Source organism: Arvicanthis niloticus, chromosome 6, assembly GCF_011762505.2.
Source record: "Arvicanthis niloticus isolate mArvNil1 chromosome 6, mArvNil1.pat.X, whole genome shotgun sequence".
Classification (NCBI taxonomy): Eukaryota; Metazoa; Chordata; class Mammalia; order Rodentia; family Muridae; genus Arvicanthis; species Arvicanthis niloticus.
Window position 1 is genome coordinate 41823731 of NC_047663.1, and position 14286 is coordinate 41838016.

Sequence of the window (14286 nt, forward strand, 5' to 3'; positions counted from 1 at the left end):
GGGAAGTTTAGGTAGGAAGATCACCATGAATTAAAGGCCAGCCTGGGCTACGTACAGACCCTATCTCAGGTAAAACAAAATGAAAGGAAAGGACGTACTGCTAGGGTGTTGCCTGTACCTTCCCCCAGAGTGTTCCATATCACCCCTGTTCAGCACATGGACCTGTGTGTTGGTCTCAATGTCCCTGTTCTGTGGCTTTTACCTAAAAATCCTTCTCCGTAGGTGGACGATGACTTCACAGCACAAGATTACAGGCTTCAGTTCCGTAAATGTACTGCAGCTCATTTTGAAGACGTGTATGTAGGTTCTGAAATGGAATTCATAGTGTTGCACATAGACCCCAATGTTGATTATCAGTTCAGAGTCTGTGCCCGAGGAGACGGCCGGCAGGAGTGGAGTCCTTGGAGTGTTCCCCAGACAGGTCACTCCACACTGGTGCCTCATGGTATGTATGCTTCCTTGTCACACTGGAAGCTCGATGGCATGTAGGAACGTTTACCTTCTGTGCTAAGAGTTGTAACCACTTTTCCTAAGGATAATCCTGAATTGAGAGAATATGGAACCTGCCTTTATTTAGATCACTCATATAAGTGGTTTTCATCAGATCTGGGTTTTAAAATTGAGCATCACCTAAAACCACACACTGAAAATGGTACCTAGGACCCTGACTTTTCTAGACCCTCATAAAAGTCTTATAACCTTAAGTTGGTCTGTCTTTTCCATTATTACTGATGTAAAGGGCATACTCCTTTTCTCTATTTCCTGGAAGAGTTAGGGTCTTGCTGAGTTGCCCAACATTACCTTGAACTCAGGAAGTCTCATTTCAGCTTCCCAGGTAGCTAGGCTACAGCCATGTGCTACATACTTGGGTGTCTATACACTTGGTAGTTTTGTTTCGTTTTTCTTTAAATATATATTGGGCTGGAGAGGTGGCTCAGTGGTTAAGAGCACTGACTGCTCTTCCAGTGGTCCCGAGTTCAATTCCCAGCAACCACATGGTGGCTCACAACCGTCTGTAATGGGATCTGATGCACTCTTCTGATGTGTCTGAAGACAACTACAGTGTACTCACATACATAAAGTAAATACATAAATCTTAAAATAAGTATATCTTGTGCATGTATGTATGTATGTATGTATGTATGTATATGTGTTCACATGTTTGCTGGTTCTATGGGAGCCACTAGAGTTATATAAAGGCTGTCATAAGCTGACTGAAATGGGATATTGGGAACTGAACTTTGGTCCTCCACAAATGCTCTTCACAGCTGAGTCATCTCTCCAGCTGTTTTATTTATTCTTTTTTTTTTTTTTTAGATTTATTTGTTTTAGGTATTTGAGTACATCATAGCTGTCTTCAGATACACCAGAAAAAGGCATCAAGATTTTTGTGAGCCACCATGTGGTTGCTGGGAATTGAACTCAGGACCTCTGGAAGAGCAGTCAGTGCTCTTAACCACTGAGCCATCTCTCCAGCCCTATTTATTTATTTGTAATGTGGTGCTATGGATTGAACTCAGCTCCTTGTATGCACTGATATATATATATGCTCTATTACAGAGCCTGTTTCTACCCCTCAGTAACTCATTCTGATCAGGTTGGAATAACCTCGAATTAATTAAATTTGAACATAACTTTTTTTTCAGATAAAAGATAACCATTATTTAATTTTTCAAATAGAAATTTAGCAAAATCTTTTTTTGTAATTTGTGGGTCTAAGCCCAATTCCCAGTTACTAAATCTTTATTAAATTTAGTCAAGACCCCTCTAAGTATTTACTTTCACTCAGTTCTGTTTAATGTGTCTGTATTCTGTATACCTTTGAAAAGATTGTTATTCTTTGTGTTTCTTTTGAAAGAGTGGACAACTGGCTTTGAGGGATACAGTCTGAGCAGTCGAAGGAATATAGCCCTGCGGAATGATGCCGAGTCCTCAGGCGTTCTCTACTCCAGCGCCCCAACCTACTTCTGTGGGCAGACACTGACATTCAGGCAAGTGGACTGGGAAATGCCTGGCGTGCCTCTGGCTGTGCAGTGGAGTGTGTGTGGGGTGTGCCTGTGTTTGAGCTCGACATACCCCAGCTTTAGTCCATCACTTACAGTGTCAGTTCGCCAAAGTTTTTATTTTGTTTTATTGAAACAGGGTCCCTCTGTGTAACCCTGGCTGGCCTGGTACTGGCAAAGACCAGACTGGGCTCAAACTCAGAGAAATCTGCTTGCCCCCTTTTCCCAAGTGCTGGAATTAAAGGCATCCCCCACCACATCAGACTTTTGACAAGGCTTCAAAATTTTTCTGTTTCAGTCATCTGTGTCTGTGGGGTTCTATATAAAAACTTGGTATTTGATTTGTTTGTCTTTTGCTCTGGTAAGTAAGGATGAATAGAATACCTCATAAAAGTGTTTTTAAAAGTCAGAGGAATGGTGGTGCAAACCTGTCACTCCAGAACTCAGGAGATGGAGTAATTCAAGATGGCCTCAGCACAGAACAGGTCAACATGGGCTGTATACAACCCTATCTGTACAACAAAGCAAACTGACTGGAGGCTAAGAATTATCTTTCCCTTTGTCTCTGAAAAGCAGCTTACTCTTATGAACATGGGGTGTATGTAACTCTGTGAAATACAGCTGAAAGCAAGCCTTTCCCACCGTCAGCTTTCCTTCACCTGTTCTCCTATACAGGAAGTCAGGAAATTCTTTCTTGTTAGCAGAGCAGTGTGTTCTGTGCTCATATTTCTAAATAGCTCTTCATAGAAAGCCAAAGCCCAGATGCTTTGTTTTGGTTTGGTTTTAGCTAAGCCTAGTTTTGATTCGAGTGATTGAGTGTGTGCCCAGTTTTTACCATGCTTACTTCAATGTAGCAGAATCTCCTCTTAAGTATTGAATCTCAAGATTATTGAATATTTTTATTTCTTTAAAAATGTTCTTAATTGGGCTGGAGAGATGGCTCAGGGGTTAAGAGCATTGCCTGCTCTTCTAGAGGTCCTGAGTTCAATTCCCAGAACCACGTGTGGCTCACAACCATCTGTAATGGGATCTAATGCCCTTTTCTGGTGTGTGTTGACAGGGTGCTCATACACATAAAATAAGTAAATAATAGTCTTTAAAATTTTTTTTTCTTAATTAAATGTGTGTGTGTGTTGTGGGACACAAATTTGCAGGAGTAAATTCTCTCTTTCCACCACGTAGGTCCTAGATTTCAAATCCCATTCTAGGCTTATGACCAGTGTCTTTATCTGAACCCTGAGCATCTTACCAACCTCATATGGTAGGGATTATTTTCTGTTCTGTTTTTGTCTGAGCCACTGTTGCTGTTTTCCCCTCCAGCCACATCATTCGAACTGACCCCCCACTGTCAGGATGTGTTATGCTTTGTCTTTCTTTTGACACCTCCTATTACTCATTAAGTCATAAAGAAAGAATGATTGAATCACCAGAAGAATGCCAAGAGGAGAGAATGAGTCTGTGTTAACTTTCCACTTCTACAGTAGACACTTGAGATAATGGGCTCACAGAGAAGAGGTCTGCCCCACTCACCCCTGGTGCTGTAGCTCGTGACAGGTCAGCTTCGTTTCTGTGGGCTCATGCCAGCTGTTACATTGGCAGGATTTTCTCCCATCCCTAACAATGCTAACAGAGGACCAAACCATTGATACTCGAGCCTCTCAGGAGCATGGAAATAGTTCTATATATAAATATGACAGAGCCTGAAGCTCAAAACCTATTTATGCCCCGTGTAGTGACTTTTCTATACTAACATACTCCTGTGTCTGTGTACAGAAATACCTTCATTAGTGAAATTCCAGAAAACCAGGTGCTTATGCACATCAACAGACTTTCAACAACCTGATAGATGGTGGCCAGAACTCAACTAAATAAACAATTGCACTTTTCATCTAAATGGTGTTTATTCCATGCCATGTCCTGGTGCATATGGTTTCATGTACCCAGGCTATGTAGCCTTGGACTTCTGACCCCTCTGCTTCCACTTCCCAAGAGCAGATATAAGAGCTGTGCCCACTCCGCTGACTTATTGGTGCTGAGGACTGAATCTAGGCCTTTGTCAATGCAAGGCAAGCACTCTGCTGCCTGAGCGCAGCAAGCCTCATTGTTGTCTTAGAGTAACCTAAGTTGATAAGTGTAGTTGACCATTTTAGGAGGGAGGAAATTGAGACACAAAGAAGTTTATTATTCTGTGTCTCACAGCTAGGAAGTACCAAAGCTGGAACTAATGTCCAGGGAGCCTGTCTTCTGAATCCAGCGGTTGCGACTGCTTCAGCCTACTGAGTGTGGGATAGACATGTGTTACCACACCCAGGGAAATGGGCGATGTTAGCCACTAGCCATTGCATCTCCTTTGTCTTTTTTGTGAGGAAGTAAGTGTGGTTCTCAGTACTTTGGAGGCTGTAGTCCTGCTGCCGCCTCCTTAGTTCGTTGGTCTTGGTGTTGGTGTTGTAGCTGCACGCCAGGCCTTGGGCATGTAAAGCATTTGTTCTCCCACAGGGCTGCCCCCTTTCCCTTTCCGATTTTAGTTTCTTTTCCTCTCTATTTCTTGATCCTAATGCTGTCTTATGGTTTAAATTCCCTCTGGATACAAAGGAATATTTGATTGATGGTTTCCATACTTGGCAGCGATACAGTTGATCAGATCTCACTGCCTACTGTCCGCTGACTGGTCTGATGGTAGGCCCAATCAAACTTTTCTCTGTCCTCTCCCAGAGAAGCCTCACTTGGGCCACTCTGGGCAGGGGGATGAACTAAGACTCAGTTAAGCTCAGTCTCAGGCAGACTTTGCATGGTTGTCATTAAATGTGGGCTAAGAATTTTCTACCCTTGTTCAAAGGCAGCAACAGTTAAACCAGAAGGTGAATGGGAGGGCCAGATGAGTGTACCTGAATGACGATTTTCTTGGGAAGGGCGGCTGTACACTCCCAGGCACTCCTGTTGTTCAGCCAGCTTGTCTCTGCTGTGGCTTCTGGATTGCTTGCAGGTATGGCCAACCTTCTGGCATCGTGACTTGGTTTGTCATCTAGAAAATGTGCACTTAAGGACTGAGCAGTGCCATTATGGGGGTGTAAAGTCAAAATATAAATAAAATAAAGTATAAAAATAAATAAGAATGCAATTCTATGTTTGGATGAATTCATAACTATCCTTGGCTACATGTGGGCTGTGGGCCACGGGTTGGACATGCTTGGTAGGGTCTCTGCAGCAGTGAAGCCGTGTTTCTGGCTGAATGCTTAGCTTCTCTGCCTTGGTTCCCGAGTCTGCTGACAGCCCTTCTCTGGACTTTTCCAATCTTCTGGGTGAACATTCCTGTTTTTTTTTTTTTTTTTTAATGCTTTTAACTTTTCTTGCCATCATCATCAATTTACTTTTTAGTTATGTGTGTCTGTGTGTTTGCCATGTGAGTGCAGGTGCCCTGGGAGGCCAGCTGATCCCCAGGAGCCACAGTTACAGGCAAGAACAGGACATGTTCTTAACCCATGAGCTGTCTCTCCAGCCCCTTATTAATTTTTAAACTGTATGTTAGCCTCTTTTCTGTCATCTGTTTTTTAGTTTGTTTTGAGATGGGGTTTAGTGTATCCTCAAACTCACTATAAAGCCAAGAATGGCCTCAAACTTCTGATCCCCTTGCCTCCACCTCTCTGCTGCAGAGACTGTGAGCATGCCAACACTCCTTTTATGCTGAGCTACCAAACCAAGCCCCCTCACCTGTTTTTTAAGCAGCTTCCTTTTCTTTTGGTGCTAACAGCCGTTAATCTTGGGAGCCTTGGGGGTAGAACCTTGGGGGTAGAAGAGGCTGCTCCTCTTCTTTTTCAAGCTAAGGGACAAAAGCACATGGGGATCCTGTGTCAGGCCTCAAATCTTGCAAGTGTAGAATTAGTCCAGGCTCTGTGCTCACAGCACTGTCTTCTCTGTCCCCATGTCACAGTTTGCCTTTTGTTGCTGGGATAAAACACTGACCAAAAGCAACCTGGGAAGAAGGATTTATTGCATCTTACAGGTCACAGTCCCTCTCTGCGGGAAGCCAGGGCAGGAGGTCAGAGGAACCCTGGAGTCAGAACTGAAGCAGAGAAGATAGAGTAAGGCTGCCCACTGTCTTCCTCTGGCTTGCTTAGCTGTCTTTCTTGTATACCCCACATCTACCTGCTTAGGAATGGTACATCTCATGGTGGGCTGGGCCCTCCCACATCAGTTACAACTTAAAAAACAAAAATGCAGTCATTCACTTGTATTTCGAAACAGGTTCTCACTGTGGTACTCTGGCCGGATAAGAATTCAATATGTGCCCTTCCTGGTCTTGAATTTGCAGCAACCCTCTTCCCCCTGTCTCCAGAGTGCTAGTGTTATGACAGTACTACCACACCCAGAGGTTAATAGCTGTGAGATAGTGAATTTGATTCAGTGCTTGCTTTGGTGCCTCCCCCATCCCCCATCCCCCATCCCCAGCACTCCACAACAAGGGTCTCTACAGTCTGGGTAGAATTCATTGTGTATCCCAGGCTGACTTCAGAGTTTCAGCAATCCCACTTTTACCTCCTTGGTGCCAAGATTACATGTGTCACCATACCTGGCTTGTTTTACTTATTACTTCATATGTGTGTATAGGTGTATATACATTTGTGTGGTTTGTGTGTGTGCCTGTGACTGTAGGTGTACTCATCATAGCATGCATGTGAAGGGCAGATGACAGCTGTCAGTCAGGAGTGGGTGCTCAGCCTCCACAGTGTGAGTTCTGTGGATCCAACTCAGGTTGTCAGAGTTGTAACACTGAGCCTTCTCTCAATTCCTTGTTTTTTGTTTCTGAGACAGTCGTGTTGTTATGAAGCCCAGGCTGGCCTCAGACTCTCCTCCTAACTGCTAGGATACAGTATTCACCAAATGAGCCAGGTAGCGGTGGTGCACACCTTTAACCCTAGCACTCCAGAGGCAGAGGTAGGTCAGCCTCTGAGTTCGAGGCCAGCCTGGTCCATAGAACAAGCAGCCAGGGCTACACAGAGAAACCCTCTGTCTTGGGGAAAAAACAAAAGCAAGTATGCACCAACCATATCTGACTTTTTCTTCTGACAGTACTGAGGATCAAACCCAGGCCTTTCATATGCAAGCTAGGCCCCTTTTCATTAAATATTAAGATTGTTATCATTTCTGAATGAATTTAAGCTCAAGGAGATCCTAAGTTTCTGTACAGAGTTCATGTCTGCCATTACCAGGTATATCTTGTTAGCTTCTTATATTCAAAAAGTAGTCTAGGCTGGGGCTACACTTAGTGGTATGGTGTACAGTTAGCATACGCAAGACTAAGTTTGATCCCCAGCACCAAACAAAATGCACAAACCCGACAGCACAATTAAATATTTCCTAGAAAAGCCCTGTGGAGAAGCTGCTAAGGGGGGTATTTTTTATATAGGGGTAGGATGTGTCCCTTGGTAGGTTGCCCTTGCTCCAGTTGATGGCCCTACACCAGGGCAGCATTAACTGGATTCTGGGATATAAGAGAAAAGGAAAGCCTAAAACTGAGAGGGGGCATGTGGAGGGCAGTGTTGGGAGGAGCTGGGGACAGGAAGGAAAATGGGTATATATTAAAATATATATTCTCCTACATGAAACTTTCAAAGATACATAAAAATACTGTTTTTTAAAAAGTTGGTGTTTGAGTCAGGCACAAGCACCAGAGAGGCTGAGGCAGGAGGATCATGAGTTCAAGGTCATTTCAGGCTCCGTAAGCAAGACCTTATCTCAACACAAAACAGAAATTAGGTTAATTTGTTTTTAAGTAGGATCTTTGAATCTTGTCTGCTCCTCCATATGCTGTGTGGAGACACTGCATAGTCCCAGGGAGAGTGCAGCTGGGCCAGGGTTTTGTGGTTTTGCTACAAGGGAACCCCTAGAGGTGCAGCAGCCCTGTGAAGCAGGCTCATGTTACAGATATGAGGAATTCTCCCAGACACACTTTATTCTAGTGGGGAAGGTAAGCTGACAGCTTGCCCGTAGTCTCTCCCTGGCTTTTAATTTGTTTGCACAGGTAGAATTAAATGAAGTCAGTGAACATTCCTGCCCTGGGTATTCATGCATAGTCCTGGTTATGACAGAATTAATAGGCTTTCTTCTCTGTGTTTCTCAATACTTTTCTAAAATGGAAAGCCAGTTCTCTTGATTGACTGCAGTCGTTTGTTTCTGTGTGAGCCACATCATCACATTGATCTTGTCTCCCACTGTGGGTGTACGCTACTGGGTATCATAGGGAATGGGGGGTTAAGAAGAAGAAGACATGCCAGGCGTGGCACCTTATACCTAGTACTTGGGAGAGTGAAGCAGGAAGACAACCAAAAATTCAAGCCAGGGAGACTATATAGTAAGTTTCAAGTTCTTTAAAAAGAACTATGAGATGCCTCATGGTATTGTTGCATGCCTTTAATCTCAGCACTCAGGAGGCAAAGGCAGGTAGGTTCTCATTAAGTTCAAGGCCAGCCTGGTCTACAGAGTGGGTTCCAGGACAGCCAGGGCTACCCAGAGAAACCCTATCAAAGGAAAAAAAATAATAAAAATCAAGCTAGCAGCTGTGAACATGGTCTGTGGGTAAAGCTGCTTGCTGAACAGGTAGGAGAGTCTTAGCTGAATCCCAGGTCACCCATGCAGACCAGACATGTCAGACGAGTCTTTAATCCCAGTGTCTTAGAGCGACTGTGCGGGGATGACCAGTGGCGTCACTGGGGAGGAAAGGTTTTATTTCTCTCACAGTTCCACCCAACAGTTCATCATTAAGAGTAGTGAAGGCAGAAACTCAAGCAGGGCAGGAACCTGGGGGCAGGAGCCATGGATGGGTGCTGCTCACTGCCTTGCTCAGCCTGCTTTCCTACAGAAGGGAAGCCTAGGTATGGCATCAGCCACTGATTAAAGAACGATATGGCATCAGCCACTAAAGAAAGGTATGGCATCAGCCACTAATTAAAGAAATGCCCTATAGGCAGATCTTATGGAGACATTTTCTCAAATTAAAGTTCCCTCCCTTCAGATAACTCTAATAAAACTAGCCAGCACGCCCTGTGTCCTTATGAGGGGATGGGAGCAGAGACAGTAGAAGCTCTGGAAGCTTTCAGGTCAGCTAGTCTCCTACACACACACACACATATGGGCACGCTCGCCCACCCACCCTGGGGGAGGGAGAGGGGGAGGGGGAGGGGGAGGGGAGACAGTCTCAAACAAGATAGGAGAAGGCCTGTTACTCAGTAGCAGCTGAGTGCATCCTACCTAACATCTGAGCAGACTAAGAAGCAGAAAGCAGGAAGTGTTGGCGTTTTCAAGAGTTCTCCATTTTCCCCACTTTTTATCTGGACTGAGGTGAGCCAAACATGTGGAAGGTCCTCTCCTTATTTAAATCTCACTAAAAGCCATCATTTGGGTTTGGGGTTTCTTTTTGTGGTTGTTTTGCTGCTGTTGTTGTTGTTTTGTTTGTTTATTGTGTTTGTGAGTTTTGACACAGTGTTTCTCCATGTAGAGCTGGCTGTCCTGGAACTCACTATGTAGCTCTGACTGGCCACAAAGTCAGAGAAATCTGCTGCCTCTATGTCCCCTGCCTGCCCCTCTGAATTCTAGGATTAAAGATGTGGATCCTGGATCTGGCTTCCTGGGTGATTGAAAATCCAGTCAAGGTGGCAACATGAACAGATGTTATCTTTTTTCTTTGTTTTGTTTGGTTTTTTTGGGGGGGGGGTTGTTGTTGTTGTTGTTGTTTTTTTTGTTTTGTTTTGGTTTTTTGGTTTTTCAAGACAGGGTTTGTTTTGTTTGTTTTTAATTTAAAGTTTTTATTATATGTGTGTGAAAGTTTTTGTCTGGACTCTATGTGAGTCCAGTTTCCATGGAGGCCAGAAGAGGGCATTGGATCCCTGGAACTGGAGTTACAGAAGTTTGTGGACTGCCCTGTGGGTGCTAGGACTTGAACTTGGGTCCTCTGGAAGAGCAGCCAGCCAGTTCTCTTAACTACTGAGCCATTTTTCTGGACTTTAAGAGATACTATTATGTAGGGTACATTCTGTCACATATTAAAGCTGCATGGGGCACAAGTTCTTAGTCATTAGCTACTATTATTTGGAAAAAGTTAGTTGGGTAATTGGTCCTTTAAACATAGTGACTGTTAGGAATAGTTTGTTTGTTTGTTTGTTTGTTTATTGGGTGGTTGGTTTTTGTTTTGTTTTGTTTTGTTTTGTTTTGTTTTTTTGAGACAGGGTTTCTCTGTTTAATCCTCAGTGTCCTGGAACTTACTCTGTAGACCAGGCTGGCCTAGAACTCAGAGATCCTCCTGCCTCAGCCTCCCAAGTGCTGGGATTAAAGGTGTGCATCCCCATGCTCAGATAGCATGCTTTTTTTTTTTTTAAGATTTAGTGTGTGTGTGTGTGTGTGTGTGTGTGTGTGTGTGCACGTTATATGTGTGCAAGTGACTGAGGAGAGCAATAGGTACTAAATCCCTTGAAACTGGAGTTACAGGTTGTTAAGACACTTGATGTGGGTGTTTGTAGTAAGAATTCTGGAGGCTGGAGAGATGGCTCAGCAGTTAAGAGCACTCACTGACTGCTTCTCTAGAGGTCCTGAGTTCAATTCCCAGCAACTGTGTGGTGCCTCACAACCATCTGTAATGGGATTCAATGCCCTCTTCTGGTGTATCTGAAGACAGCTACAGTGTACTCATTTAAATTAAAACACACACACACAGAGAAAGAGAGAGAGAGAGAGAGAGAGAGAGAGAGAGAGAGAGAGAGAGAGAGAGAGAGAGAAATAGACAAATAGACAAATAGAGAAATATTATAGGAGTATGTTTTCTTTTTAATTGCAGGTGTAGGGATATGGGGCTGCATTTGACTGTCTGCAGCGGCTGTGATTTGCCCTGTGCTCTAGCAGAGGCAGGGTTTTGCCAGCTGTGGGTAGTTTCTGTGACTGTGTGATGTGTGGAATTCTGGAAACTTTTTGGAGGGTATATAATGCTAGAGCCCTGATAGGTGAGGTTGGTGGTTGGAGGTCATTAAGGGGCTTGGTTGCCATTTGTTGGTAGTGGTGCTCAAAGAAGAAAGACATTGGATTCAGGATCTCTCTCTCCTCCTTCTGTCCTTCTTTCTCTAGATCCTGTCTAGTGATATGCAGTTGAATTGGAGGTGGGGATAAGAAAGGAATTTGACTCAGGAATCTCTATTTCTTCTTCCTTTATCGTTTTTCTCCTATCTAGTAATAGGGGGTAAAAGTGGGGAGGGGCAGGTAAAGCTGGGAAAACCACGAAGTAGCAAAGAGCAGGCCGGGTGCTGGGGCCTGAACTTCCGTATGTACTCCTAACCACTGAACCATCTTGCCCATCCCATGTTACATTTAAAAAGAGAGAAAAATGAGATGACCTTTCTACTTCAATAACAGAGTTGAAACTGTGGGACAGCCAGACAGAAGAGACAGTATAGGAGTGTGTGCTGAGAAGCAGAATGGCTATGAATCTCTGCAGCGGGACCAAGCTGTGTGCATCAGCACGAACGGTAAGGCTCGCATGGCTGTGCGCTTAAAACGGACCACTGGCCGGAGCTGACCAGCAAGCCTCCTCCATAACGTCTAAGTACTGGTGCCAGAAGGCACCATGCAAGCCCTCAAAGGAGGGAAGCAGCACCAGTCCTACCCAGCTATGAGAAGAGAAACCACACACAGACTACTGAGGGCACTTGCCATGCAGATCCCACAACCCCCACCCACATAAAGGTGAGACAAGGGAGCCACTCCACAGAGCTGTCCTCAGCTTCCTTGTGTGTGTGCCACAGTGTACACAAGCCACACATACGAACCACACATTGTTATCACTCCATATTCCATAGTATTTATGCTTTCAGAGTCACTTCCCAAATCCAGACATGGCCGCCACCCACCTCTGATCCTAGCACTTGGGAGTTTGAGGCCAATCTGGGATTTTTTTTTTTCTCTCCATCTTTGGATGAATAAAATAAATAAGTCACTCCTAAGTCAACAGTTAATTTTTTTGTGGCACAAAATAAAACATTAGATAAGCAAGATTCCTGTATGTCACACAGACTGTTGCTGTTGAGGGCTGACAGAAACAGTGTCTCTTCCCATGCACTTCTCATACCAGAGTTCTGAAATGTGATTAAAGCTCTGATTTTTGCTTCACCTGTGGGAATGGGGGTGGGGGATGCAATCTCCATTTAAATCATACCAGAGTTCTGAAATGTGATTAAAGCTCTGATTTTGCTTCACCTGTGGGAATGGGGGTGGGGGATGCAATCTCCATTTAAATCCATTATTAACACACAGTTTTCTGGAATCTTCCTTTTTCTGAACTAATAATCTAGAAGCTGTTTTAACTTTCTGTCATTGCTCAGGTGAATGAATGACTTTAATGTTTTAGGTGCAGTCTTTGTCAATGGAAAAGAAATGACCAATCAGTTGCCTGCTGTCACCTCTGGCTCCACTGTCACGTTTGACATCGAAGCTGTGACTCTAGGAACTTCTAACAGCAGTGAAGGCGGGAATGTCAAGCTCCGAGTGACCATCGGCTCCAGTAACCGGGAGGTGGTGTTTGACTGGCTGCTGGAGCAGGCCTGCGGCTCTCTGTACTTCGGGTGCTCGTTTTTCTACCCCGGATGGAAAGTGCTGGTATTTTAGCATTTTGGGGGCTTGGCTTTGGTGTGAGGGTTTGCTGTTTCTGTCCTTGGTTTAGTTGTACCTGACTTTGAAAAGGTGAGCTTACCTCTCTGTCCACCAGAAATGGTAAGTATTGCTGGGTTCACCTTGTAAGATTTCAGTAAGAAGTGAGCTGAACACGGTGGACAAAACCATAGCTCAGTTTTGTTTTTAGTACAAATATCAAACTAGCTCTAAAAGCCTGCATACTTTTTTCCACTGTTCTTCCTAAAGTTTGTTAGAACAGAAAATGTCACATTAGTAAATCTTCATTAAGGTTGAAGGCCAGAAGTAAACAAGGAGAAGACAGTGAGAGGCCAGGCGCCTCAGTGCTTGTCCGGTCCTGAGCCTCTGCTCCCTCTGTCCCACCCGCGTGAGTGTGCTGACTTTGCTCCTGTGCTCAGTAGACTCTGCATCTGGGAAGCTTAGTGAACTCTGCATCTTTACAGTGTCTGAGCAAGCATCTGTCATAGCCAGTGTTAGCATCTTTTCTCTGTACTGGCAGTGTGACACGTGAGGGCAGAAAGTCTGTATTCCTCAAAGTGAAGCCACTTTTGGAAGAACACAGCAGTGTTAGCAGGTCACATGTGCATCCGCCTCAGCCACGCACACAGGCTGTGCGGAGTGTTAAGTCAGTGTAATGTCAGGTTGGAAACTGGTCTTTCAGTGGACCAAAGAAATAAAGGATAAATACTTGACCTATTTTTTTAAAAACTTAAATTTCTGTAAAATATTTATTTGACTTACTTAATATGTAAAAAAACGTGGTCTTGTTATACCAGCGTACAGATAATTTTTAATGTGAATTTTTTTGTTTGTTTTTACCAATAGTAAAAAAAAGTGGAAAAGCAAGTGTGATATTTTTGTAAGATAATTTATTTGGGGATTCATGTTCCCTGTTTGACAATCATGACTGTTCCTCACATTTTATGTATAAGTAAGTGTTCTTCTCATGTTAAATAGAGGTTCTAGAGTGTAAGTGCCTTATCCAGCCTTCTGAAACAAAATAAAAAGAAAAGTTCACAGTATGTATTTTGTGGTGTTTTTTGTGAGTATAATGAATCCAATCTTTTTTTAAAAAATATTATTTATTTATTTATTTTTATATGAGTACACTGTAATCACTATCTTTAGACACACACCAGAAGAGTGTGCATCAGATCTCATTACAGATGGCTGTGAGCCACCATGTGGTTGCTGGGAATTGAACTCAGGACCTCTCGAAGAGCAGCTGGTTCTCTTAACCACTGAGCCATCTCTCCAGCCTATGGATCCAATTTTAATATGCTTTTTATTATATATTTAATAGGGAAAAAAAAGGTTGTTGTGGCTCCAGGCATTTTTCTTAGCTATTATTATAACTTGTAAGAGGATGCTTATATATTGTTTACATTCTGTATTTCATCTCACACCAAGCACAGTACCTTACACATAATATGTGTATAATACATGTTGTAATATATAATTGAATTAATGGAGATGAGGCATTTTCTCTATACTTCTTCATATATTTTTCTTTATTAAATGTATGTTTAATGTGTGGGTTTTTTTTTTTTTTTTTTTTTTTTGTGGTCTCTAGCCCTGACTAGCCTGAAACTCAATATGTAGACCAGGCTGGCCTTGA

The 14286-nt window shown here is 43.5% G+C and overlaps 1 protein-coding gene across 2 annotated transcripts in view; it reads left to right on the top strand.

The window, feature by feature from the left end:
• Window positions 1-13690, top strand: part of Crlf3 (cytokine receptor like factor 3) — a 33906-nt gene extending 20216 nt beyond the window's left edge. Inside the window, exons 5-8 of one of the 2 annotated variants that reach the window (XM_034507392.1) lie at window positions 223-445; window positions 1859-1991; window positions 11397-11509; window positions 12388-13690. In XM_034507392.1, coding sequence (XP_034363283.1) covers window positions 223-445; window positions 1859-1991; window positions 11397-11509; window positions 12388-12644 — 726 coding nt within the window. In that variant the 3' untranslated portion in view covers window positions 12645-13690. The remainder of the gene's footprint in view (window positions 1-222; window positions 446-1858; window positions 1992-11396; window positions 11510-12387) is intronic. The other variant, XM_034507393.2, reaches the window with a different exon arrangement.
• Window positions 13691-14286: the final 596 nt, after the last annotated feature.